Source organism: Aythya ferina (assembly GCF_964211825.1).
Source record: "Aythya ferina genome assembly, chromosome: 27".
NCBI lineage: Eukaryota > Metazoa > Chordata > Aves > Anseriformes > Anatidae > Aythya > Aythya ferina.
The window spans coordinates 5,399,365-5,423,658 of record NC_140310.1 but is presented as its reverse complement, the minus strand read 5'-3'; the positions used below and the strand labels follow the sequence as shown (position 1 = coordinate 5,423,658).

At 66.0% G+C, this 24,294-nt stretch overlaps 1 protein-coding gene across 2 annotated transcripts; it reads left to right on the top strand.

Annotated features, from left to right (window-relative positions):
* Nucleotides 1-11: 11 nt before the first annotated feature.
* On the top strand, nucleotides 12-24,049 carry FGFR1 (fibroblast growth factor receptor 1). 2 transcript variants are annotated; one of them, XM_084499579.1, is made up of 18 exons: nucleotides 12-238; nucleotides 5,672-5,883; nucleotides 13,552-13,815; nucleotides 14,671-14,754; nucleotides 15,080-15,255; nucleotides 16,454-16,577; nucleotides 17,249-17,439; nucleotides 18,760-18,904; nucleotides 20,129-20,325; nucleotides 20,767-20,912; nucleotides 21,006-21,127; nucleotides 21,248-21,358; nucleotides 21,476-21,666; nucleotides 21,805-21,927; nucleotides 22,072-22,142; nucleotides 22,259-22,396; nucleotides 22,875-22,980; nucleotides 23,064-24,049. In XM_084499579.1, exons 2-18 carry the CDS (start codon nucleotides 5,793-5,795, stop codon nucleotides 23,238-23,240), a joined length of 2,457 nt encoding a protein of 818 aa, XP_084355705.1. In that variant the 5' UTR covers nucleotides 12-238; nucleotides 5,672-5,792; the 3' UTR covers nucleotides 23,241-24,049. The 2 variants fall into 2 exon arrangements, with proteins under 2 accessions (XP_084355705.1, XP_084355706.1); XM_084499580.1 differs by lacking the exon at nucleotides 13,552-13,815 and having other exon boundaries at nucleotides 13-238.
* Nucleotides 24,050-24,294: the final 245 nt, after the last annotated feature.

Sequence of the window (24,294 nt, the reverse complement as noted above, 5' to 3'; positions counted from 1 at the left end):
GCGGGCGCACGGCGGGGACGCGGCGGCAGCGGCAGCGCAGCGCCAAGGGGCGGCCGTCGGGGCGGCCGCGGCTCCCGGGAGCGCCTCCCGCCGCCACCTCGGGGCCGGCCCCGCCATGGGGCGGCCGCTGTGAGCGCGGCGGCGGCGGGGCTGCGCCTCTCGCCCCGGCCGGGGCTCCCCTCCATTGTTCCCGGGAGCGGCGGGCACCGCGCCGCCGCCGCCGCCCCGAGGGGCTCCGGTGAGTTCGCGGGGGCGCGCACCGGCACCGGCAGCGCGGAGGGGGCGGGAGGGGGAGCGGGGCGGCGGGACCTCGCTTTGTGCCTGGGGGGGGGGCGATCGGGACCGCGGCCCCTCCGCCGCGCTCCTCGCCCGCCGCCGGGCGGCTCGACGGGGACCCCGGCTCGGGGCACCGGGGGGGGCTCGGCGAGCGGCGGCCGAGCTCTCGCTTGCGTGTCCGGTGCCCGTGCGCGGGGGGGGCTCCGCTTCGCCGCCGCTCGGCGCCCGCTGCTGGGGCCGGAGCTGGGCGCCGGGACCCCCCCCTGCTCCCCGCAGGCTCCGTGCCGGGCTCGGCGGCGCTTCCCGGGCCCCGTCCGCCAAAAGTTCGCGAGGGGGGAGCCCGGCGGCCCCCGGGAGGAGGTGGGAGAGGTGGGAGAGGAGCTGGGTTTTGTTTCGCCTGGGGCGCGAGGTGTCGGGGCGTTTCGGGAGAAGCCGCGCACGGAGGAGCTCCAAATCCGCGCTTTGGCTTTGTGCCGCCTCGGTGTGCCCGTGAGCCCCTCCAGGGGAGCTGGGGGGCTCGGAGCTGGGGGGCTCGCCGCGCCCTCCACCCAAATTCCTGCCCGGGGGTCGCTCCCGGAGGCGCGTGGCGGAGGCTCGGGGAGCGCGGCGGTGCCGTTACCTGCCGGGTGCCCGCAGCCCCCCGGGCACAGCCGGTGCTGGATGGGGCTGGCACAGCCCGGCCAGGGCACGGGGAGCGGGGCCGGGGGCCGGGGGCTGCGTGCCCGTTCCCGACGCGTTCAGGTTCCGCCGAGCAGCGCCGAAGCCGCCTCGCGATTTCCCCCCTGCGCCGGGTTGTTGGATAACTGCGCCGTGCCTCGCGTGCTGCGGCTGGCCGCCGCGGCTGCCCTGCGGTGAATGTTTAAACCTTCACGCTGCGGCTCTCCCCTCGGTGAAACTGCTGGCGTTGGTAGAACGGACGGATTCGGAGCTTGCTGGTTTGTCGGGGTCCCAGATGGAGTGAAATTGGGATTCGTGTCCGGCTGTGAGCAGGCGGAGGCAGCGGTTTGCTCTTGCTGGAGGTCTCGGGGTGCCTCCCAGCTCCCCAAATTGGTGCCGAGGAGCGGGGCTGTGGGCGGCAGTGACCCTGCCCAGCCCGGGGGTGCTGCGGGAGCAGGGGCGCGGACCCCGCACACCTCTCTGGCTAGCAGCCATTTTCCCCGCACGGGAGCACTTCCTCCCCTAATCTCTGCGGTGGCTGGCGTGCACTGTTGCCTTCTTGTGTTGCTCAGAGAGGATTAAAACAAACGAGCACAGTCCTTGCCCCGGCGGGCTGAGGGCAGGAGCGGCGCCGGGCGCGGGGCTTCGCAGTGTGCGAGGCACCTGGCTGCTCCAGCTGTGCTGGGCAGGAGCCCAGGTCACTTTCGGGGGCAAACTGGAGCTCCCTGTTTATTTATCTGCCCGAAAATGTAAACTGAACTGGGAGCTGCTTTGCCTGCAGCCCCAGCTGGTTTCTCCCCGGTGCTGCGCTCTCCAGGCCCGGGCTGGATCGCAGATGCTCGCCCGCAATTTGGCTTTCTCCCCGTCGGGGACCTCCTGCTTCTGGGGATGAAGGCAAATGTGAGCAGTAGGGGATACGTCTGCCGGAGAAGCGCGTGTCCTTCCGCTCCCAGCAGCTTTCCTGGGAGGAGCTGCGTGCAGGGAAGCCCCATCCAGCCCCAGCCGCCTGTCGGGCAGGGTAACCGGCCCCTGCCTCCTCCAGAGGCTGCGGCTGCGTCCTGGGGTCCTCATCCTGGAGCTCTCCTCAGCACAGCAGGCAGCGGGACCAGCCCGGGGAGGTTTTCGGGTGCTGATGGATGCTCTGCAGATCTGAAAACTGAGCCCTGAGGTATGGGGCCCTGGGTTTGGGGATGCTGCTAAACCTGAGCCGGTTTTACAGAGATCTGGGGGTGAGGCTGGGCCTTTCCCCATCCTTCCTGCCCCATGTGCCAGACCCCTGCTCACGGGGAACTCGGCGCTAGAGACACTCCTGGCAGGCTGTAATGCGTGTGGCTGGGAAGGGTTAACGCTGTATGTGTGCTGCACAGTTGGATATTTATTTTTCCAAGCATGCGTCTGCTTTAAGCATTACAGTTTTTCCCTGTAGTTACATTTGCAGTTGTGTTTGCTTTTTATTTCAGCAAATACTTGGTTCCCGACCTGAGGCCGGGGCAAGGAGTGCTGGGTGAGGGGAAGGTTCTCTGTGTCCCCCGGGGAGCTTTGCCTTTGCCGTGCCCTTCTGTCCCAAGGGAGCTCGGAGGGGCTGCTTGCGCTGGGGCTTGGAGAAAAATATCAGTCTGTCTTCTTTGTGGCTGGGCACATGCAGCCTGCTCCTGGGGGGCGAGCTCGGGGAGTTTTGGGAGCCCCCAGCCCTGCTCCCACCCCAGGGTGCCCCAGCCGAGCGGCCACGCTCCTGCTTCTGGCACCTTGGATGCGTTCCCAGGGATGAGCCACGCGCCGGGAAGGGGCTTCCCCGCCACACTCAGCTCAGAAACGCTCATCGGAGCCGCTGACCGGCAGGGGAAGGGCCCTGCCTGTGCTGCGTGCGTGCCGACAGCTCAGCCTGACTCACGGCGTGGGAGAGCAGAGGGCGAAGGTCTGGCCCCCGGTCGCACTGAGGACAGCAGATGCGGCAGGTTGCACGGGGCTGCTCCCCGGGGCACGCGGGTGTGCAAAGGCTGGGCTGGGGCGCGGGGTAGGCGGGCACGGGGGTGTTCCTGCCGGCGCTCCTAAATAGCTCCGTGGGTGTAATGGCCAGCTGTAATTGCAGCCTCGGCAGGCAGGTCTCTAAGGGGCACTTAGCCCTGGTTCCTCTCGCTGCTTCCATTTTTAGTTGCTCGAATCCACCCCAAGCACCAAATTGCAGCGTGCTGGGGCCGTGCGGGAGCGGGGCAGATGCTCTCCGAGGCTTGTGCCTGGAAGGAGCCAGGGACCCTCCCTGCCTGGGCTGCAGCCCTTCCGAGCAAGCGGTTTCCTGTTGGGATTTATATAAAAGCTGTACAAACACGGAGCAGAGCCATGCCTTTGTCTGCGCAGGTAGGAGCCCTCTCCACTGCCCCGGCTCCTCGCACAGGGCCCCCGGCTCCCCTTCCACCGGCACCAGCTCCTCGCTGCTCCCCAGTGTCCCCAGTCTGTGGCCGAGGGGAAGCTGGGGGAGCCCCCGCTTTGTCCCCACGTGCAGGGCAGGTCCCTGTCCTGCTCCTCTGCTCTCCAGCTGGGCCGTAGCTGCCGCCTGCCTCTGCTGGGAGCCAAGCACGGAGCTGAGCCCCCGCTCCCCGCGTCCTGGCACGCGGCTCCCTCCCCGTTCCCCCCGGGATTCTCCCCGCCGTGGGGCAGCTCCTGGCCGCTGGGAGACCCGTGAGCAGTGGAAAAAGGCCGAGAGGCTGCTGCCGAGCCCCTGAATCAGCCGGCCGGGCCCGCTCCGAGGTGGATCTGGCGAAGGAAGGGCTTCGCTGTGCACCGAGCCAGCACTGACTCACTTGTCAGGAACTGCCGCTCACCGAGGTGCAGCGCGCCCCCCGCCCGCCCCTCGGCACCAAGCCGCCCGGGGGCCCACGCAGACGCTGCGCATTAGGGCATGTTCCGGGGAGCATGTGCTGTCGATAAACAAAACCGCTCAGAGACAGAAAATAATTTCCAGAAACACCGACGACTTTTTTTTTCCACCTCCCCCTTCCAAGCCCTGATAAATCGCTAACACTCAATCACGGCTCTGAAGCGCGCTGCCTGGCGCCCGGGAGCGCCGGGGCTGGGAGATAATGCCGGCATTTGCTGCGTGCTGCTCCTCCCTGCCCGGCCTCCTGTCAATATTTGGGGTCCCAAACGCTCCAGCGCTGGTGAGGAAGGGGCAGCTGGAGCCCCCAAACCTGCTGGAGCTCTGTTTGAGCCCCCCAGGCAGCACCCAGTGTTCAACGTGGGTCTTTTGGGGACGGCAGGGGCAGCTGCCTGCCCCTGGGAGAGGCGACGCTTTGGGAAGGGGAGCGGTGGCCCGGATACAGGGCTCGGTGCCGTCCCCACGCGCCTGCTCCCGGAGCGCCCGGCACCGCCGCCCCGGCCAGCGCAGCCGGGCTGGGGTTATGCAATTACCGGGGCAGGGAGCTCGTGCGCGAGCCCTGCGGTAAAGCCCGGGGGAGCAATTACTGGCTGCTGGTGTCGGGACCTCGGTCAGAGGCTTTGCGGCGTCGCAGATGTTGTGGAGGATGGAGCGCGGGGCCTCGCGCGCGGCTCCCCGGGGAAGCAGGCGGCTGGCTGGGGACAGCCGAGGGCGTCCGGGCTCTGGCTCCAGCTGCACGCCCCAAGCAGGGTTTGCTCCTGCTTCTTCCCACGTGGCCGAGGGAAGGACAGAGGGCAGGAGGGACGCGGGTGGAGGAGGCCACATCCCTTCGGCTCCGGCACAGCGGCCACCTGGAAGGGTTCCTCAGCGGAGGGAGCTCTGTGGGAGGTGGAGGGGCTGGGGTTTGTGGGGTTTGTGCCGTGCCAAGGGTGTGTGGTGGCACAGGTAACACCGTGATTTGGTCCGGGTACGTGGGACTTGCCCAGCAGGAGGTGTGCAGCGAGACCCCTCCTGTTTGGGGGCATCAGTGCGCAATGTGCCTCACCTCCCTGCAGCGCTGACACCCCGAAATGGCTTTGGGGGCACCCAGCTTGGGTTAACCACACCGGCGCCTGCTGCGTCCCTGGGCTCGGCATGGTCTGGGAGCTGCCTGGGGTGCTTGTAGCAGAAGGTGCAGTGCAAACAAGGAGGAGAGGCAGGCAGGCATTTGCAAAAGTCATGCCTGCAGGCATGCGTGTGCAGGAGAGAGGTGGCCTGGCTTCCAGAGGAACACCTCTCCGGGCCCACAGGACGTTCGGATCTTGAGGCTTCTCCGTTCTGCATGTGGGCAGAGTTAAAGAAAGCTGAAAGGCTTCTGCCAAGTCCTGGAGATCTGGCTAGAGTAAAGGGAGATTTTTTTTGTTGTTGTTGCAAAAATTTTACAGCATTTCGATCTGTATTAGACTTGCCTTTCTGGTGCCAACTATGTGAAGGAGAAGGAAGGGAGTCGAGCAGAACCCTCCCCTCTTTTAAACAGCCTTTGACAATTTCCCCCACCGTTCTGGGAAATTCTGCTTTACTCGGGGCTGCTTTGCCAGCAAGTTTGCTCTCAGCACATCAGCACGTTCGGTTTTTTGGTTGTGTTTTTCAGAAAAACCTAAATCTGCCGATCTGGGTTGCTGGAGGCTGCAGGGGGTTGGGGTGGCTCTGAAGGTCTCCCCTGATGGGCTGGGGACACAAAGGGTGTCACTTGCTGTGGCGAGCACGTCCCAGCACGGTGTCCGTGGGGCTGTTGGTGGGGGCTGCCAAAGGGGCACAAAGGGGAAGGGGCCGCGTGGCGTGGGGCTGCTCCGCGCCCTGTCCTGACTCTGCTTTCCTCCTCCGCAGCTTGCAGCGGCCGACGGCCCGGCGGAGACCCCCCCAGTGCCCCCGCCGGCCGAGCCACCCGGGGCCCCCATGGAGTGGGAGCTGCGGAGCCCAGTCGCCGAGCAGTAGCCGCAGCAGTGGGATGTTGACCTGGAGGTGCCTCATCCTTTGGGCTGTGCTGGTCACAGCCGCGCTCTCTGCTGCCAGGCCGGCCCCCACCCTGCCCGACCAAGGTAAGGCGAGCACAGCCGCCGCGCCGGCTCCTTCTTTGTGTTCCTCGCGGGGTGATAAGATAGCCGCTATCTCTCCCCTGCCTTGCACAAGAGGCAGAGGCTGGGCTGAGGGCCAGTGCGGGGCTGCTGCCCGCGGAGCCGCAGCGTGTGCGGGGGCACGACCGCTGCCACGTGTGGCCACCGGGTGCCCTGGGGCCACGGGCTGGTGCCAGGAGGGCCGTGGTGAGCATCGCCTGCAAAGAGCGAGGTGCGGGGGCGTGAAAAGCCTGTGCACGCTTCCAGCATCACCCATGGGTGTTACAAACCAGGAGGGAAACGGTGGCGAAGCCAAACAAGGGTTTGGAGGAGGATGCAGCCCCTGAAGACCTGGCAGAGGCTGGGAGCTCAGGCTGCCCTCTCCAAAAGCAGCAGGGTTGTGGCCAGGGGCTGCAGGAACTCGCTCCTACGGCCCCGCAAAGCCCCGGGCCCTGGTGGCACCTTGAGACACGGTGGATGGGGCTCCGAGGGTCACCGGGCCCCAGAGAGGGCCGGCCCCGCGCAGGGAGGACGCGATAGCATTTCAAAGCCCGGCCTTCCCTTGGTGAGGCAGAGAATAAACAGACCAGCCACCGCCGCCCGGGACTTCTGACTGGCTGCCTTTTGGTTTTAATTACCCGAGAATGTCTGGGCTGTGGGGTACGGCTTTTCTTTTTAAGGCTCGCTCCTCCTTCCCCGCTCCTCCCACCCAAACCCCAAAATGCGCATGGATGCGGGGCTGCCCAGGAACAGCAGCGGTGCTCCCTTGGTGGCTTGGGACAAGAGCACTCACCCCATGGCAGCGGGCACAACAGAGAGCAAACCCTGCTTCGGCTGGGGTCCCTGAGCCAACTGCACTGGGGGCAGGCAGTGTCCAGGGTCGGGGGCAGCAGGACCCCGTGATGGATGCGGCCGCTGCGCTCTCTGGAGCTGTGCGGGTCCCCGGGGGGCTGCAGGCTGCTGCCACCCCCGAGCGGTGCCTGGGCAGAGCATCGCTCACCAGCGACCTTCCCTGAGGTTTTTCCACTGGCACGTTCGCCGCCTGTTTTTGTAAATAACGCAGCTGACAGCAGTAAACATGTTTTGCTCGGGAGGTTGCTTCTCCTGGAAGAGGTTTCCCGGCAGCGCCTGGGGGAGCGGTGGCTCTGGGCGGGCGGCTCGGGGCTGTGTGGGTGCACAGCAGCTCCCTGGGCTCCGGGGAAAGCTGCCCGGGTGCTCGGGCTGAAGGCTGGTGTGAGCCGAGCTGGGTTTGGGGAGCCCCGGGGAGCCCCGGAGGGAGCAGCATCGGGCCAATGGTGCTGCTGGTGGAGGAGAGGAGGGAGCTGGGCCCTCGCCAGCCCCATGGCAGGGCCGACAATAACTGGGAGCGCTCCCCAGCACGGCTCCCAGCAGGGCGGCCCAATTAGTGCCACAGCAGGAGCCCGGCTGGGGCAGAGCCCGGCCCTTTGGCTCCGGAGCTGGCTCCCGGGAACGAAATGTTCCAGCCTGACACGCGCCTCCGCGCCGGGCCGGGAGGGAAAGGGCCGGGCCCGGGCCGGGACCCTCAGCACCACCCGGAGCTTCACCTGCGAGGGAAGGCTCCGGGTCCGACCCCACGGGGTTTGGGGTCCCGTGGGGGCTGTGTGTGGGGTGCCTGCATCCCACCCCGGGGCTGCTGCGCCGTCCTTCCCCGCATCGTCCCCGTGAGCATCGCCCGGCGGTGGCTGCGGCCGCGCTCCCGTCCCCTCCATGGCGGAGGCAGCAGCTTTTCCGGACTTTGTTCTGGATGTTTATGGGGTTTCAGTTTACTCCTGGTTTTGAGGCGGCTAAGCTCCCTTCCCGGGGAGCGAGTAATCCCCCGCGCTCGCTCGCGCAGGGCGAGCGGCCCCTGCCTTGGCTGCAGAGGGGGATTTCAAACCGCCGGCCCGCCTCCTCCTCGTGGCCTGGGGAGGGGGCTCGGAAAACCCTGCCTTTGTCAGGGACTCACTGCCGTGATTGAAAAATCTGCAGCAAATAAAATATTAATGGGCACTTACTGCATTTTATAGTTGCCTAAATTTGGAGGTGGTAAAAAAAAAAAAAAAGTTAAGGGAAAAAGCCAAGAAATTTCCATGAGCAACCTCCATCTCCCCGCCTCACAAAGCCAGTCTTTGTCTTCAGGTTAAACAGAAACCTGCAGAAAATTGCAGAGGGGATTTTTTTTTTCCCCCTCTCTCCTTGTCTGCTATTGTCCTCGCCGCTGTCGGGGCTTTTCCACCGCCCCGGGTCTGCCTCATCCCTGCGTGCAGGGGACGCCGGCAGCACGAAGCGCCCGAGCACGTCCCCGCGGGGAGCCGGGTGCTGCTGGGCCCGTTTGGGGAGCAGAACATTTTGGGGTGCTCCGATCCCTGAGAGCTGCAGCAGATGCCTTTGGGGGGACGCATCCCGTCCCCACTGGGAAGGGTGATCGGGGGCAAGGTGCAGGGAAGGGGAGCCCCGTGGGCAGGGACAGAGCCAGGGGCTGCAGCCCCCCAGCAGCTTTGAGCCCCTTTCCCAGTCCCCTGGGGAGCTCCAAGCCCCCTTCCCAGTCCCCTGGTGCCCCATTTCCCAGCACAGATGCTGGCCCAGCTGGCTGCAGGCTTATCCCCCCTCCCAGTTGCAGGGCTTTGTTGTGGCCGCCTCGTCCCGGGGGGCTTGCTCTGGACCCAAAGGGGCAGAGCTGTGGGGGCTCAGAAACCTGCACCTCTGCTGATGGTGGCAGCCCAGGATTGTTACTGGAGCCTGGGGGGCCCGGCAGCCCCCACCTGCACCCGTGATCCCACCGGCCGGGGGGGTCTGTCTGCCCTGGCCCCCCATTGCTGCAGCCGCTCTGTCCCCGGGGCACGGCCGTGTCCGCTGGGGCATCACGCTGCTCCCTTCCCCTCCCAGCCTGTCGAGCAGGCATTGTTCCCCGCCTCCCGCCTTTCCACTCGGATGCTGTCACTCCAGCCCTTAATTGAGGAGGGAAAAAAAAAAAAAAGAAAGAAATATGAGTCTTTGGGAAAGGCAGCAGCGCTCGGCCGGAGCCTGGGCTGCGGAGCTGCCCCGTGCCTTCCCCATGTGCGTGGGGCTGGCTGCTGCTCCTGTGGGGTCATGTTGTGCCTGGGGTGTGCAAGGATCCTACAGCTCTGGGGGAGAGGAGTGGGGGCCCTGGCAAACCCCATGCTTATTGCAAAAAGCCACAGGCATGTGTGTGGGTCCCTGGGGACATGTGGGACCCCCGGCTGCCCCAAGCTGCCACCCCGCAGGCTGCTCGGCTCCCGGGGTGTCCAGGGCACAGGTGAGCATTCACCCTGGAGACATTGCAAGCTGCTGGCATGCCCGGTACTGAAACACTGCTCCATGTCATGCTGCTGCACCTCACACTGCTGCGTTTCAGTGCTGGCTCAGCCACGCACCCTGCCCGGGGCTGCAGCAATTCGCCTCTGCTGCTGGAGAGCCGGGTGGGAGAGGGCACGGGGCAAGGCCCCGGAGAAGAACCCGGTCGTGGTTCTGCGTCTGCCCTGCGGCATCTCCCCGATCCCCAGGCAGAGGTGGTGGGACCCCAGGGCAGGGGTGACGGGACCCCCGGCCCAGGGGATGCTGCGGGGGCCACTTGGCCACCTCCGTGCGCGCCCAGGGGCAGCTGCGGGGGCGAGCCGGGAGAGGCACTTTTTAAATAAGAAAGAAGCCAATCCCCACGTCCCGGTAAGCGCTTCCTGTTGGGATTAGCAGAGCTGTGGGGCATGTGTGTGCTTTTTCTTCAGGAAATACCTTCAGTGAGCCCTGGTGGGGTTTCCAGGGCAACCGGCGGCCGGACCCGCTGCTCGCGGCCATTCAGCCCGGATTGTTCCTGCGCCGCTTTGTTGGCCGCTTTATTGCGCTCGCTCTGGCAAACACAGCGGTCCGCGCGGTTTTGTCAGGGCTGAATGCAGAACTTCTCCATTCTGACGGCCCGGCCCTGGCGCGGGGCCATTTGCATGCAAAATCCTTCGGGGTTGGGGGGGGAAGGAGGGCGGGCGAGCGGCCGGGCTGCGCTGGGAGCAGGGGGAAAGGTTAATCGGAGCCACCCCGGCGGCCCCGGCCCCGGCCGCAGCAGGGGCCATGCCTGGGGGAGCGGTGGCAGTTGTAGGAAGCCGGTGACACTCTCCATCTGGCTCGCTTCCATTTCAAAGCTGGGACAAGGCAACAAAACCGTCCCGGGCTCATTTCGAGGCGAAGGCGCGTTCCTCCGGGGCCAGGGTCATTCCTCCTTGCGTGGGACGTGGGGGCCCCTCCCGGGCTGTGAGCGCTCCCTTCCCCTGCTGGATGGGGTGTGGTGGGCCTCCCCCAGCCCCCTCTGCACCAGGAAGCTCAGGATTCCTCCCCAGGCTGAAGAATTGAGGTTGAAAAGGGCATGGTGGAGAGTTCGAGTGTGCCAGATTTAACGTGCGTTGTGCTGGCTTCTCCAGGCCGGTGCAGTGATGCTGGAGCTGGCAGTTTTCCCTTAAAACACACAGCAAAAAGAAACACCACAACCAGAACCTCAGCTGAAGGTCCCATCCTCAGCCCTGCAGAGCATGCCCACTCCTGGAGCTGCTCTGGGGGCTCCTTGGCATCCCTGGGGACCCAAATTCCTCCTCTTCCCTGCAGTGCTGCCTGCAAGAGTCCCACGGCCACATGGGGCAGGTGTAGGATGGGAGAGGGGCAACGCAGTGCTGGGATGGCAGGTACACGGGTACCAGGGCCCCAGGGGGCAGCAGGGAAGCCTTGCAGGGAGTTTGCATTTGTTCTCTTACACCTTATTCATATTTTGGGTGGGTGTTTCTCCTCCCCGTGCAGAGCAGCTGGCAGACAAGGGGGACAGAGGGAGCCGGACCCCTTTTCACAGGGGTGCAGGCATGGAGCCCCCAGCAGGAGCAGCACCCCCGGTGCACCCCGTGAGGGCTGGGCGGGCAGCACCATGCTCTGCTTCCTGCGCTTGGCTCCCTTGCCAAGCAGCAACGGGACGGGCTGGGCAAGAGCAGAGCCAAGCGTTTGTCCGGCCGATTGAGCTTTCGCTGCCGGGGCTTGCTTCGGGTTTGCTCGCACCCTGCTTGGAGCAGCCGGCGGCTCTCCGGAGAAGCTGCACCTGCTGGCTGGGTGTAAGTTACAGAAAAACGTCTGAAAGAGACGTCTCCGGCTGATGGAGCCCAGCGATCAAACGGGCTCCCCCTAATTAACGTAGGTGGGGGCAAGACGAGCCCTGCCGAGGGCACTGTGCTGCCGGGCACCGCGCTGCCCGGAGCGTGGCCGTGTTTCTGCAGGGGCCGTGGCGGTGCCAGCCGGGCTGTCCCTGAGGGCTGCGGTGCTGTCCGCCTGCCAGGGCCGCCCCGGCAGCCTCATTGTCCCGCTGCTGCCCGGGGGGGAGCTAACCTGGACATGCTCATTAGGCTGTGAATTCATTTTCAGGCCGTTCCCACCATGCCGCGTTTTCCGCCTCCTCCCCGAGTGCCAGAGATGTGCTTTGGGTTACCGAAGGGCAGGATCCTGCCTTGCCCTCTGCCTCCCCTCTCCGCCGGGGCAGCGCCCCGTCCATCACACCCCTGCTGCTGCAAAGCAGCCCCGGGCTCGCAGGGCCACCCCCGTGAGCCCCCCAAGCCCCAGCAGCAGGTGGGGGTCTCCAAGCTCTCCCCGCCTCCAAAGGGCTTTTCTCCCCACAAACCCATCCGTGGGTCCGGCCGGGAGGTGTTTGGGGGCTGCAGGAGTTCAGACCCGAGCCCAAAGCGGGTGCTGGAGGGCATGAAACGAGGGACAGAGCTCTGGCTGCTGCTCCCGGTTTTGTTTTGGGTTCTCGTGGCTGTTTTTTGCTGGCTGACCCTGCTGTGTTTGGGAAGGGAACGGGGCAGGACGGGCAGGGGGGTGGTGTTGTGCCGTGCTCGGACACAGCCGGGGCAGAGCTGCTGCATTGTGTGTGCTGGGGGCTGCCTGTGACTAATCCTTTGAAACACAAATCAGAGCTGCAAGGAGTGCCCGTCCTGTGTGGCTGCGGGAGGGAAACACGGGGAAAACGGGATGGGGAAAGCAAGGCTCGTCCCCCACCAGCCACAGGGCTCCGGCAGCCTCCACCTTCCCGCTGCTAGACCTGGAGCCTGGCTTTTGGCCCTCTCGCCGTCGAGGAAAGCGCTGAACTCTTCCCCAGCAAGCTGCTTTCATTTAGGTGCTCAGCACACGAGAGAAGCTCCCAAGCTGTTCCTAGAGGGTTTTCCCCTGCAGCCTCTCAGATGTGCAAGGCCAGGAGGCAGAGCGCGGAGCCGGGCTCGCTGAGCGAGGCGCTGGAAGCCCCAAACCTCGTTTGCAGCAGCAGGAGGGAGCAGAGCGGGGCAGAGCCTCCCCGTCGGGGCGATGGGCACCTGCTGGGCTGGCCCAGGAAGGTTTTGGCACGTCCTTCTGCCGGGGTGCTGGCAGCCAGGCAGCCCCAGGGGCTGCTACGAGGGAATCCCGGGATCAATGCACGGTCACAGTTGGAAGGGACCTCTGGAAGCTGTTCTGAACCTTGGCACATGCAGGAGGTGTTCCCGAGGATTTGCTCTGGGGCTGCCTTGTGAAAAGGCTCTGTGCTGAGCTGGAGCGAGTGGAAGGGGACGGCTTTTGCTCTCAGCCAGCCTGAAGCCAGCCGGCCACTGCCCAGAGAGCGGCGAGGACCGGGAAGATGCTGTAGGAACGCGGCTGCACCCACCCTGAACGTCGGTGCCTGTGGAAATAAATAGTGACAGAGATCTGCAAGAAAACCGGTGGTGCTGGCACTGGGAGGAAAGCCAGAGCTGCACCTGGCTGAGCCCTTCCTTGGGCCAGGAAACTGGACGAGACTGTTTGAAACCCGGACATCTGCGCCGAGCCCAGCACCTGGGGACCAACGGCTTTGTGCAGCGGCACCGCCGGGCGAGGGCAGTGCTGGGGGACACGGCCCCGTCTGCGACACCAGGGACAGGAGGGAGCAGCCCGCGTAGCACCAGGATGGACGGGCAGGATTTTTGTGCTGCTGGCACGAACATCTCAGGACAGCTACAAGCGAGGAGCACCCCGCTGGCCCTCCTTGGCCGGAGCTCCCCTGGGCTGAGCTTTCCCAGCGCTGCTGCTCTCGCTGAGCCTCGCACCCCGCCTGCTGCCCCCCTAATTGACCCGGGCTTCTGCCCTTCCCCGAGGTGCTCTGACCGGGGCGGGGGTCCCTGCAGCATGGGGACCCCGGGGCCCGCTTCGCTGGCTGAGACCCCTCCTGGGCAGGGGGCACCCCGGGACCCATGAGCAGCAGCGGGGCAGAGCCACCGGGGTTTGTCCCAGGTTGCCCATTTCTCCCCCGTTTTAGACCCCTGCCCCAGCACGCTCCCTCCTCGAGGGACGGGGCCAGGCAGAGCCCGAGGGTGCTCGGTGGTTCTCAGCTCCCCGGCTGCCGCCTCGCCGTGCCATGGGGCCAGGCGCTTGGTGCTGCTTCGGCCGCTTTCAGCCTCTGCCTCTGCTTCCCCCGCGCCCCGCGGGCTGCGTGGCCGCGCTCGGGGACAGCCGGCCCCAGGGCCAGCGGCAGCGTCCCAGCAGCGCATGTTGCCTGATTAACACAGCCCCTCAGCAGCTTGGTGTCCTTTTGTCTCTAGTTCTTTTCTCCTTCTTTTTTTTTTTTTTTTTTTTTTTCCCTTCTCTCCCTCTCTCCCCTAACTCCTCCAGTTCTGCCCAAAGCGAAAATCGAAGTGGAGTCCTACTCGGCCCACCCCGGGGACCTCCTCCAGCTGCGCTGCCGGCTGCGGGATGACGTCCAGAGCATCAACTGGGTGCGAGACGGCGTCCAGCTGGCCGAGAACAACCGGACGCGCATTACCGGGGAGGAGGTAGAGGTCAGGGACGCTGTGCCCGAGGACTCGGGGCTCTATGCCTGCATGACCAACAGCCCCTCGGGGAGCGAGACCACCTACTTCTCCGTGAACGTCTCAGGTTCGTAGCGGCGCAGGGAAGGGGCAGCCCAGGCGGAGCGAGGAGCGGAGGTGCCCGTGCGCAGGCGTTTGCATGCTCGCCGCCACGCGCAGGTTTGTTCGGCAGTGGCGCTGCCCGAGGGTCCCGGCCCCGCTCCGACCCCGGTGGCACCGCGCTCCCCACGCGTGGCACGGCCACGGAGCCCGGCTGAGGAGCTGGGGACGCGGTGCGAGGGCTCCCCACCGTGCCCGGAGGGCAGCCGGGGTTGTCGCGCCCGCAGGGCACGGGCTGATGAGGATGGTGGTGCACGGAGAGCTCTGCTCAAGGGCCAGCACCGCCGGGTGTTGCTGCCGGCCCCGCGGGGCAGGGGGAGGCTGAGGCTCCCAGGGGGGAGCACGGATGGTGTCCGACGCCCCCGCTGCCCCTGCGAGCCCACGGGGTGCATGTGTGGGAACACGTGTGTTTGTCTGCATGGGCTGGCAGGGCCGCACGTCCCGCTGCCACATCGAGCACACGCTGGGCTCGGGCCGAGGTTCGCTTTGGTGGTGTTGAGGCACGATGCTGGAGGTGAACGCTGCGGGTCGGGAGGCGTCGGCTGAGCCTTGGGGGCTCAGCTGCCCCCTGGATGGATTGGTGGCACCAGGCACGGTGCCTGGGGGCGCAGCATGGGGCGCTGCCTTCCTGAGCCCAAAATCAGCCTCGGGGGGCAAACTGTGCTTGGACAGCAGGTGCTGCTAGCCGGGACCCCGCTGGCCGTGCCACCAGGAGCCTCGCAGCTCCCCGCTGTGCCTCGGTGCTGCCCTGGTGTCGGGTCCCGTGCAGGAGGAAGGGCAGGTCGGTGGGCGCACGCTCAGCCGGGCGTCTCTTCTCTTGCAGACGCGCTCCCCTCCGCGGAGGATGACGACGACGAAGACGATTCCTCCTCAGAGGAGAAGGAGGCTGATAACACCAAGCCGAACCGTACGTCTGCTGGAGGGGTTTGCCCCCAGGCTGCCCTGACCCTTCCTCCCTCTGCCCTGAGCTTTGGGGTGGGGGCCAGGGGAAGCCGGGCACACACGTGGGCATCACGCAGGGACCCAGGAGAGGGTGGGCAGGAGAGGGAGGGCAGGGCCCTGCTGCAGCCCATGGCGCCTGGTGTCAGCAAGGGCTCGGTGGGGAAGCCCCCAGTGCCCTGGGGAACACCAGCACCAGGTTGTGATGGGGAGGCTGCTGCTGTGCCCAAACCCCCGCCGTTTGCCCGGTGCCCTGTGCCCACCGCGCTGAGCCCACCGCTCTGGCTCCCCAGAGGCCGTAGCTCCCTACTGGACCTATCCCGAGAAGATGGAGAAGAAGCTCCACGCCGTCCCCGCCGCCAAGACGGTGAAGTTCAAGTGCCCGTCGGGCGGGACGCCCAACCCCACGCTGCGCTGGCTGAAGAACGGCAAGGAGTTCAAGCCCGACCACCGCATCGGGGGATACAAGGTACGGGCTGGGGCAGCACCCACGGGTGGGTGTTTGTGCGGCTGCCCAGGCTCCATCCCGACGGGTCCGGGCTCCGCGAGCACCTCGAGGGGCCGGGCTGGGGGCTCGCTCTGGGGCGGCGCGGGGAGGAGGGGGAAGTGAATGGGCTCTGCAGCTTAAGAGGCACCGAGCCGCCTGTTCGCGCAGCCCCGGGCCTCCAGAGGGGCAGATGGGCCCCCTGACATTCCTGTTGCAGAACAGCCCCACGGCAGTGACCTGCTTCTGGGTCATGTTTGCACCAGCATCAACCTTTGGGGGAGGGGGAAGGACGAAACCAGCCAGCCTTGGCCGCGCTAATCCCCCCGCGGAGCATCCGCCCCGGGTGCTCCTCCTGCACCCAGGGCCACCTCCAGCCCCGGCACCCCCCAGCAGCCGGGGGGCCCCGTCCCCTCTCCATCCCTTCGCTATTCCATGGGGGCTGCTGCTCTGGCAGCCTCTGGTTGCTCCGTTTGGTTTTGGAGCTGGGCTGCAGCTCAGGGTGCCAGGCATAGCCTGTGAAGGCAGCTTCCCATGGGGCTGGGGAGGGGAAATGGGAGAGGGGGGGGGATGCAGGGGCTCAGCGCTGCACCCCAGGGCAGCAGGTCCCTGTCTGTGCAAGGCAGCTCAGCTGGAAGGTGATGGCACAGTGCCCGGGGTGGCTGCTGGGGCCGAAGTGCTGGGCTGAGGGCATCACCAGGTCCCAGCTGGGAGGGAGGAACATGGCAGCCTGGTGTGGGGCAGAAGCAGCCGGAGCCCAGGAGCGGCAGGGGATGGGTGCAGGGGGCTCGTCCCTGCGCCCCATGGCCAGGGGGGACCTGGGAGCGCTCGCAGCCCTGCAGAGCCACCCGGGGACGGGCCGGGAGGAAAAATGCTCGGTCAGCAGCACCCAGGACTCCCCGGGATGCGCTGTGCCCTGCCCGCTGACCCCCATGGGGCAGAACAAAGCCGCTCTGTTCCCTTGGGGCGGGCGTCCCCATGCCCGGTGCGCTCAGCTCACAGCATCTGCCGCTGGGCTCCGCGGCGAGCCCGGCCCGGCACAGCTGGGAGCAATTACGGCCCCTCTGCAGGAGAGGGGAAAGGTGACCTCAGACCCAGATTTATGTCGTGCCGGGGGGCTGAGCCGGGCCTGATGCGTGCGCCCGGCGCCTCGCACCTAACGCCATCCCCCCCCTGCCCCCAGGTCCGCTACGCCACCTGGAGCATCATCATGGACTCGGTGGTGCCGTCCGATAAGGGCAACTACACCTGCATCGTGGAGAACAAATACGGGAGCATCAACCACACCTACCAGCTGGATGTCGTGGGTGAGGATGGCGCTGGGGGGGCAACGCCAGCGGTGCCACCGGTGGGCTCTGCTGGGCCAGGCGCTGCTCCCAAACCGTTCCCGAGCCCGGCCAGCCGCCTGTCCCCAGCACGGGACAGGGACACGGGGAGGGGAGGCGCGGGATGCCCCCTGGTGCAGAGCAGGCGAGGCAGAAGGATCACCCCGAACCGTTCTGGGGGTTTTTAATTGTGGTGGAAATAATTTCATAGACCAGACAGAAACTTTTTCTAATCGCCTTATTAGCCATAATTCCCAGCTGGGAAGGCTGGTCTGAGCAGTTCCACATGTGGAGCTGCTCTAAATGCCAGTAAATGAACCATTAAAAATGTGATTTAATTTGATTACACTGAGCAAACTGAAGGGAACAGTCAGCGAGGTGAACAAAGGGGTTTGTTAATGCTGACTCACCACAGTGGCAGCCGCTTTGTTAACGGCCGGGGCCCTCGTTAGGTTTGTTTGACCTCTGACCCCCCAATAGGTAGCCAAGTCCCCGCACCGGGGTGTCACCTCCCGGGACGTCACCTGTCCCCGGGCCTGGGGCTGCGGGAGGAGACCCCCGGGCACAGGGGAGTCACGGCCCCCCCTCCCCAAGTGGGGTCCCCACACGGGGTGCCCCGTGGTGAGGTGGCCCCGTCCCTCCGGCCCCTGCAGAGCGCTCCCCGCACCGGCCCATCCTGCAGGCAGGGCTCCCTGCCAACAAGACGGTGGCCCTGGGCAGCAACGTGGAGTTTGTCTGCAAGGTCTACAGCGACCCCCAGCCCCACATCCAGTGGCTGAAGCACATCGAGGTCAACGGCAGCAAGATCGGCCCCGACAACTTGCCCTACGTGCAGATCCTGAAGGTAAAGCCGCACCCCGGGCTGCCCCAGCCCAGCTCCCTGCAGGGTCCCCCTGGGCACAACCGGGGGTCCCACGGAGCCGGGGACCCCTCCGGGTGGCACCGAGGCTGCCGGAGCCCCAGAGCCGCCCCCAGCCCTGTGTGCTGCGCTCCGGGGGTGGGAGGTGGGCAGGGGGCAGGGAGGGCAGCGTGCAGGGGGGGCGTTAAGCCTTGTGGTGCCCCAAAGGTGCACGCCGTGGGGCTGGGGGGGCCCTGGCAGCCAGCACGGGGGCGGATGGCTGCGCCCTGCTCCATCCAGGCAGGAGCAGCACCCTCCGTGCACCAACCACCCAGCACCCCGGGGGGCTCGCCTCTCCCCATCCTCACCTGGACCCCAGGGCACGCGGCTGTCCCTTCCCATGCCCCTGGAGGCGATGCAGCAGGGAGCAGCGCTGCGGTCCCTCGCCTGCTGCTGCCCCCACTGTGCCCCCCGAGCCCTGCTGCCCGCGGTGGTGCCGGCTGGGGGCAGCCCCCCCCTCGCCGTGCCGGCGGAGCGGGCGCCGACGCTGCGGGCGCCGCGAGTTTTGACGCCGTCGATGTGACTCCTCTGTTGTTGGTCTGTTCCAGCACTCGGGAATTAATAGCTCTGATGCGGAGGTGCTGACCCTGTATAATGTGACAGAGGCGGAGAGCGGGGAGTATGTTTGTAAGGTTTCCAATTATATTGGCGAGGCCAACCAGTCTGCGTGGCTCACTGTCACCAGACCTCTGGCGAAAGGTAATCGGAAGGACGCCCAGTGGGAGGCTTCCTTGGACAGTCCGTCCCCAGCGGTGGAGAACAAAACTCTGGGCTCTCTTGTTTCTGCTGTATTTCTGGTGCAAAAAGCCATGGAAAAATACCCAGCGAGGCCGGCTAGGTTCTGTGCTCTGTCCTCCCCCCCCTCCGTGTGCTTCCCACCCCACTGCGCAGCCACCGGAGCCGTGCCGGGTGTGTGCCGCTGTCCCTGCCCTGCCTCCTGCCCTCCCTCCTGTCTCCGTCCTCGTGCCCCCCACGTCCTGAGGCTCAGCCGGCCGGCTCTCCCTGAGCTCTATTTTTCCATGTAGCCCATTGCCAGCATGTTCAGATGGGCAGGACACTCAGTTTGGTGAAGGGTTTTTAACCGGCATCTCCGTAGGGCCGCTGGATGAGTGGTCATCCTGAGGGTCTCTGTAACAGGGCTGCAGTGGTCTCTGTCTGCTCCCGGGGGTCTGGCAAATGAGACTGAGCTCCCTCCTCTCTGGCCCGCTTCCCAGAAGATCTCATGTCGTTTGCTTCTCCGTTTTTTGCTTCCATTTTTCCTTCTAGACGGCTGGCGTTAACACGACAGACAAAGAAATGGAAGTCCTTCACTTAAGGAATGTCTCTTTTGAGGATGCTGGGGAGTATACATGTTTGGCGGGTAATTCTATTGGGATCTCCCATCACTCTGCATGGTTGACAGTTCTCGAAGGTATATACTCCTTTTCCTGTCCCTTTCCTCCCTCGTTTCCACGCGTCGTATGCATTGCGGCCCGGGGCAGGGCGCTTCCCCGGCGGGTAGGGAAGGGGCGCGCAGCCCTCCCCCCCCCAGCAATGCATACCCGGCTGCTTTTAACCCGGGTTGGACCCGGGGCCAGGCCAGCATCCCGGGCACACACCGGCAGCGGGGGGCTCTGGGGGGGCTGGGGGTGCTGCCCGGCTCCATGTGCCCCCGAGGAGCTGGCCTTGCCCCGCGGGGTGGGAGCGCACCGGGGCTGTCGCTGTGCTGCGCTCCGGGCGCATCGATGCTGCTCCTGCCCATCGATGCTGCCCGGCCCCACGGCTGATAACAGCAGCCAGGGAAAGTTTTTTGGGGTGCTGCCTGCTCCTCGCTTGCCAGCCAAAAACTTTCCCCGTTATCAGCCGCCGCTTGGCGTGCTCGGAGGTGGTGGCTGCAGGGACAGGAGGTTTCCGCTCTTCGCCTCTCTCTGAGGCTCTGTTCTCTGGGGGTCAGGTCGGGGGTGCTGCAGGGGGGGGTACAGCAGCTCCCCCACTGCTGATTGTGGTTTGTGGCTGCCCCGAACTGTGCAGATGCAGCTGCCCTGAGCCACTCCTGGCACTGCTCCCTCCTGTGCCACCGGCAGCCACCAGCACGGGGTCTGCACCACGGCACGCGGGGCTGGGACCCCTCCCCAGCAGCCTGGGGTCCCGGCAGGCTGCTGCTGCTGGCGGCGCTTCTGGCTGCTCCGCTTGAGCTGCCCCAGTGTTCCCAGTAACGCCCGGACCCCCCCAGAGCTGGCAGTGCTGCATGGCCCCCTCCACCCCGCCGTATCCCTGGGGGATGCCCACAGCTCAGCAGCGGGGCAGGGACCCTGCGGGGCGATGCAGGGGGCATCCCCCACACACACCCATGGGTGAGCTCAGCTGTGCGGTGCCACCAGCACCACCCCACCCCATACGGAGCGGGGACAGGCACCGTGCCCCCACTTCACACCTCTCATTTAACCCATCCCAAGGCCCCATCCTGCCTCCCCCCACCCCGGGTGCCTGCCTACGGATGCAGCGCACGGCCCAGGGGTCCCCGTGCAGCCTCCCCACAGCCTCCCCGCTCCCCGCTGCGCCCCAGGCAGGGCTGACCCCGAGCGAGGATTGGGGCCGGGGTCTCCCCAGCACCTCGGGGTGGGCTCCTGCTAACGCCCTCCCCGTGCCGACCCAGCTATCGAGGACACGCCGGCCATGATGACGTCCCCCCTCTACCTGGAGATCATCATCTACTGCACGGGAGCCTTCCTCATCTCCTGCATGGTGGTGACCGTCATCATCTACAAGATGAAGAGCACCACCAAGAAGACGGACTTCAACAGCCAGCTGGCCGTGCACAAGCTGGCCAAGAGCATCCCCCTGCGCAGACAGGTAACAGAAAGTAGAGAGGGGGTTTGTTTGCACCTACTGCTCCCCCAGAGGCTCGCCTTTTCCCTGGGTTAGGGTGGGGGGGAACCAGGGCCACCCCTCACCCACGGCATGGTGCGGGGTGGGGACCGTAGTGCGGAGGGCCAGAAGGATTTATGGCCACCCAGTGTTGGGGCAGAAGAGCCTGTTGTACCCACCGAGGAGACGGGAGGACCCCCAGGCTGTGCATTTCGTGGTATCAGCAAGCAGGAAATTAATTAAAAATGATTTAGTCGCGCTCCGACTGGAAGCAGCGCTGCAGGGGCCCCGTGCCCGCAGACAGCGTTGGGGATCCGGGCAGGGCCTGGGGGGGGCGAAGGGCCCCGGTCAGCGCCTTCCCCCCGGCGGGGGCGGCCGGCCGCGGCCCCAGGCACCACGAGAAGGTAACCCACGGCCCCGCTGCAGGTGTCGGCCGACTCCAGCTCCTCCATGAACTCGGGCGTGATGCTGGTGCGGCCCTCGCGCCTCTCCTCCAGCGGCACCCCCATGCTGGCCGGCGTCTCCGAGTACGAGCTCCCCGAGGACCCGCGCTGGGAGCTGCCCCGGGACAGGTGAGGGCGACTGCGGGGTGGGTGCGGGGCCGGGCGCCGTCCCGCTGTCCTTCCCCCGGCCTCAGGCCGTCTGTCTGTCCGTCCTCCCGGCAGGCTGATCCTGGGCAAGCCCCTGGGAGAAGGGTGCTTCGGGCAGGTGGTGCTGGCCGAGGCCATCGGCCTCGACAAGGACAAGCCAAACCGCGTCACCAAAGTGGCCGTGAAGATGCTCAAGTGTAAGTGGTGCTGGGAGCCGGGGGGGGGGGGGCCCTGCACGGCGCCTGGGGCCGGGGGAGCACGGTGTGGGGGGGACCCCAGCCTGGCCCCCGCCCCGACCGGCGCCTCTGCTGCTGCAGCCGACGCCACGGAGAAGGATTTGTCCGACCTCATCTCTGAGATGGAGATGATGAAGATGATCGGCAAGCACAAGAACATCATCAACCTGCTGGGGGCCTGCACGCAGGACGGTGAGCGCGAGGGCGGGGAGGGGGCGTCCCGGCTTCCATGGGGGGACGAGGACAGCCCCCGGGGGCTGAGCAGGGGCTGGGGTCCCGCTGAGCGCCGCCCGACCCCGCTGCCCCCAGGTCCCCTCTATGTCATCGTGGAGTACGCCAGCAAGGGCAACCTGCGCGAGTACCTGCAGGCGCGGCGCCCCCCCGGCATGGAGTACTGCTACAACCCCGCCCGCGTCCCCGAGGAGCAGCTCTCCTTCAAGGACCTGGTGTCCTGCGCCTACCAGGTGGCGCGGGGCATGGAGTACCTGGCCTCCAAGAAGGTGAGAGCCCCCCCGCTGAGTCCCAGACAGGGGGACCCCGGTGGCCGGGCTGTGGGAAGGGGCCGTGAGCCCCCTTTGCCATGGGGTGGGGGGGTGATGGGGTTTCGGGACCGGCTCACGGCCCCGCGCTCTGCCCAGTGCATCCACAGGGACCTGGCGGCCAGGAACGTCCTGGTGACCGAGGACAACGTGATGAAGATCGCTGACTTCGGGCTGGCCCGTGACATCCACCACATCGATTACTACAAGAAGACGACAAACGTGAGTGCCACGGCGAGGGGCTTTATGGAAGGGGGGGGCAGTGCTCAGAGAGCCCAGTCCGTGCCGCCAGGTTCCCAGTGATCCCCTCCGGATCCTCAGGCTGCCTTGGGGCTCGGCGCTGACGGGGGATTTGCTTCTCCCCAGGGTCGCCTGCCAGTGAAGTGGATGGCCCCGGAGGCCCTGTTCGACCGCATATACACTCATCAGAGCGATGTGTGAGTACCCGGGGCACGGCCCGGCACCAAACAACCCGATTTCTGGGCACGCACCCGGAGCTCTCCGGTGCGGCCCCCGCTGGGCGCAGCGGGCTGAGGCTGTGCCCACCCGGCAGGTGGTCCTTCGGCGTGCTGCTCTGGGAGATTTTCACGCTGGGCGGCTCGCCGTACCCCGGCGTGCCGGTGGAGGAGCTCTTCAAGCTGCTGAAGGAAGGCCACAGGATGGACAAGCCCAGCAATTGCACCAACGAGCTGTGAGTGCCGCGCCGGGCTGGGGGACAGGGGGTGGCCGGTGCCGCTCCCCCCAGTGCACCCCGTGCAGACCTCAGGCAAACCTCGTGCTCCCGTCCCGGAGCGCAGGCAGGTGCACGCCGGGGAAGGCAGATGTTCAGAGTTACTTTTCCAGCAGTTCCCGGCCCCGCGAAAACATCAGCTCAATCTGTTTGCAATAATCAACATCTTCCCCTGGTACCGCTCAGCAGGAGTGAATCCCAGAATGACCCCAGAGCAGGGACTAGCCGAGTTTAGGTTAGGTCCTACCAAAACAGCCCCGTGTCCTTCCCCGTGCCCACAGCGGGGGCATTCCCTTCCTCCCACACAGGAGATGAGCACAGAACAGCACAAAATCCCCCAAATCCCACCTCTGCTGGCTGACGGTGCCGGCCCACGGCGCAGAGCTCCCCGTGCGCCCGCGGGACCCGGCTCAGCTCTCGCCCCTTGGCCCCCCCCCAGGTACATGATGATGCGGGACTGCTGGCACGCCGTCCCCTCGCAGCGCCCCACCTTCAAGCAGCTGGTGGAGGACCTGGACAGGATCGTGGCCATGACCTCCAACCAGGTAGGGGACCCCCCGTGCGCCCACCCCATCCGGGACCCCCCCCCGGGGCTGCGCCGTCCCCACCTGAGCCCCGTCCCTTGCAGGAGTACCTGGACCTCTCGGTGCCGCTGGACCAGTACTCGCCCGGCTTCCCGGACACCCGCAGCTCCACCTGCTCCTCGGGGGAGGACTCTGTGTTTTCTCACGACCCTCTGCCGGACGAGCCGTGCCTTCCCAAGTACCCCCCCCAGCACACCAACGGCGGACTGAAGCGACACTGAGGCTGGCACGGCCAGCGAGGGACCGGACGCCCGCGGGTGCCGCGGTGCCGGGGGGGTGCCGCCGCGGGGCCCGGCCGTGCCGAGCTGCGAGAGGGGCCTCGGAGGCACGGCCGCAGCATCCCGGCACCAGAACCACCACCAGAACCACCCACGTCTCCTGCCAGCTCCTCCTGCCGCCTCCGCTGTGAACTCTGCAGCCCGAAGGCTTCGCTCGGTGTTTTGGGTGTCGGGTGTTTCCTTTCCTTTCACCTCCTCCGTGAGCTCTGCGCTTCGATCTCTCCACTTGGTTAAGCCCAAATCCTCCTCGGGGGCCGGCGCCCTGCTGGGACGTGGTGTCCCGGGGGGAAACGGGGAGCCCAGGGAGGTGATCCCCGACCACGCAGGGGTCCCACGGCACGGCCCTCGGGTGCGCGGTGCTGTCAGGCTGCCCCCGGTGACCAAACCCCCAGGACCTCGGAGGGGGGACCCAGCGCGGGCGTCTGCTCAGCACCGGCGGCAGAGGCAGCCGACGGCCGGTGCTGGGAACAAAAGTCCTGTGTACATAGCTAAAAATATGTATAAATATGAATATATATTTACATGTCTTTTTAAAAGGGTTGTTACCAGAGATATACCAGTTTGGTAGTAAGGTACTAGTGGCTGGTAGATATCAGTTGCTATAAAAAAAAAAAAAAATCATATATTTTGCTACTTTTGCTGTTTTTATTTTTTTAAATTATGTTCTAAACCTATTTCAGTTTAGGTCCCTCAATAAGAATTGCTGCTGCTGCTTCAGTTTTATATGGGGTTGTATTAAACAGTAATAATGATGTGTCGATGCCTTTTGGGAGCACGTTGTCATGGTGTAAATGGCCTTTCCTCCCCCCTGGCTCCCGGGGTCTCCGGCGCTGCTGGGCCGGCTGCAGCCCCCCGGCGCCGTGCGGGTGCTGCCCCCCGACACCGGGGCGCTGGCACAGCACGGCCCCCGCTCCCGGGCAGCCCCCGCTCCCGGGCCATGCCCTCCTGTGCCTTACCGGCGCCGCGGGGAGCGTCCTGGTGCCGGGCACCCCCTCAC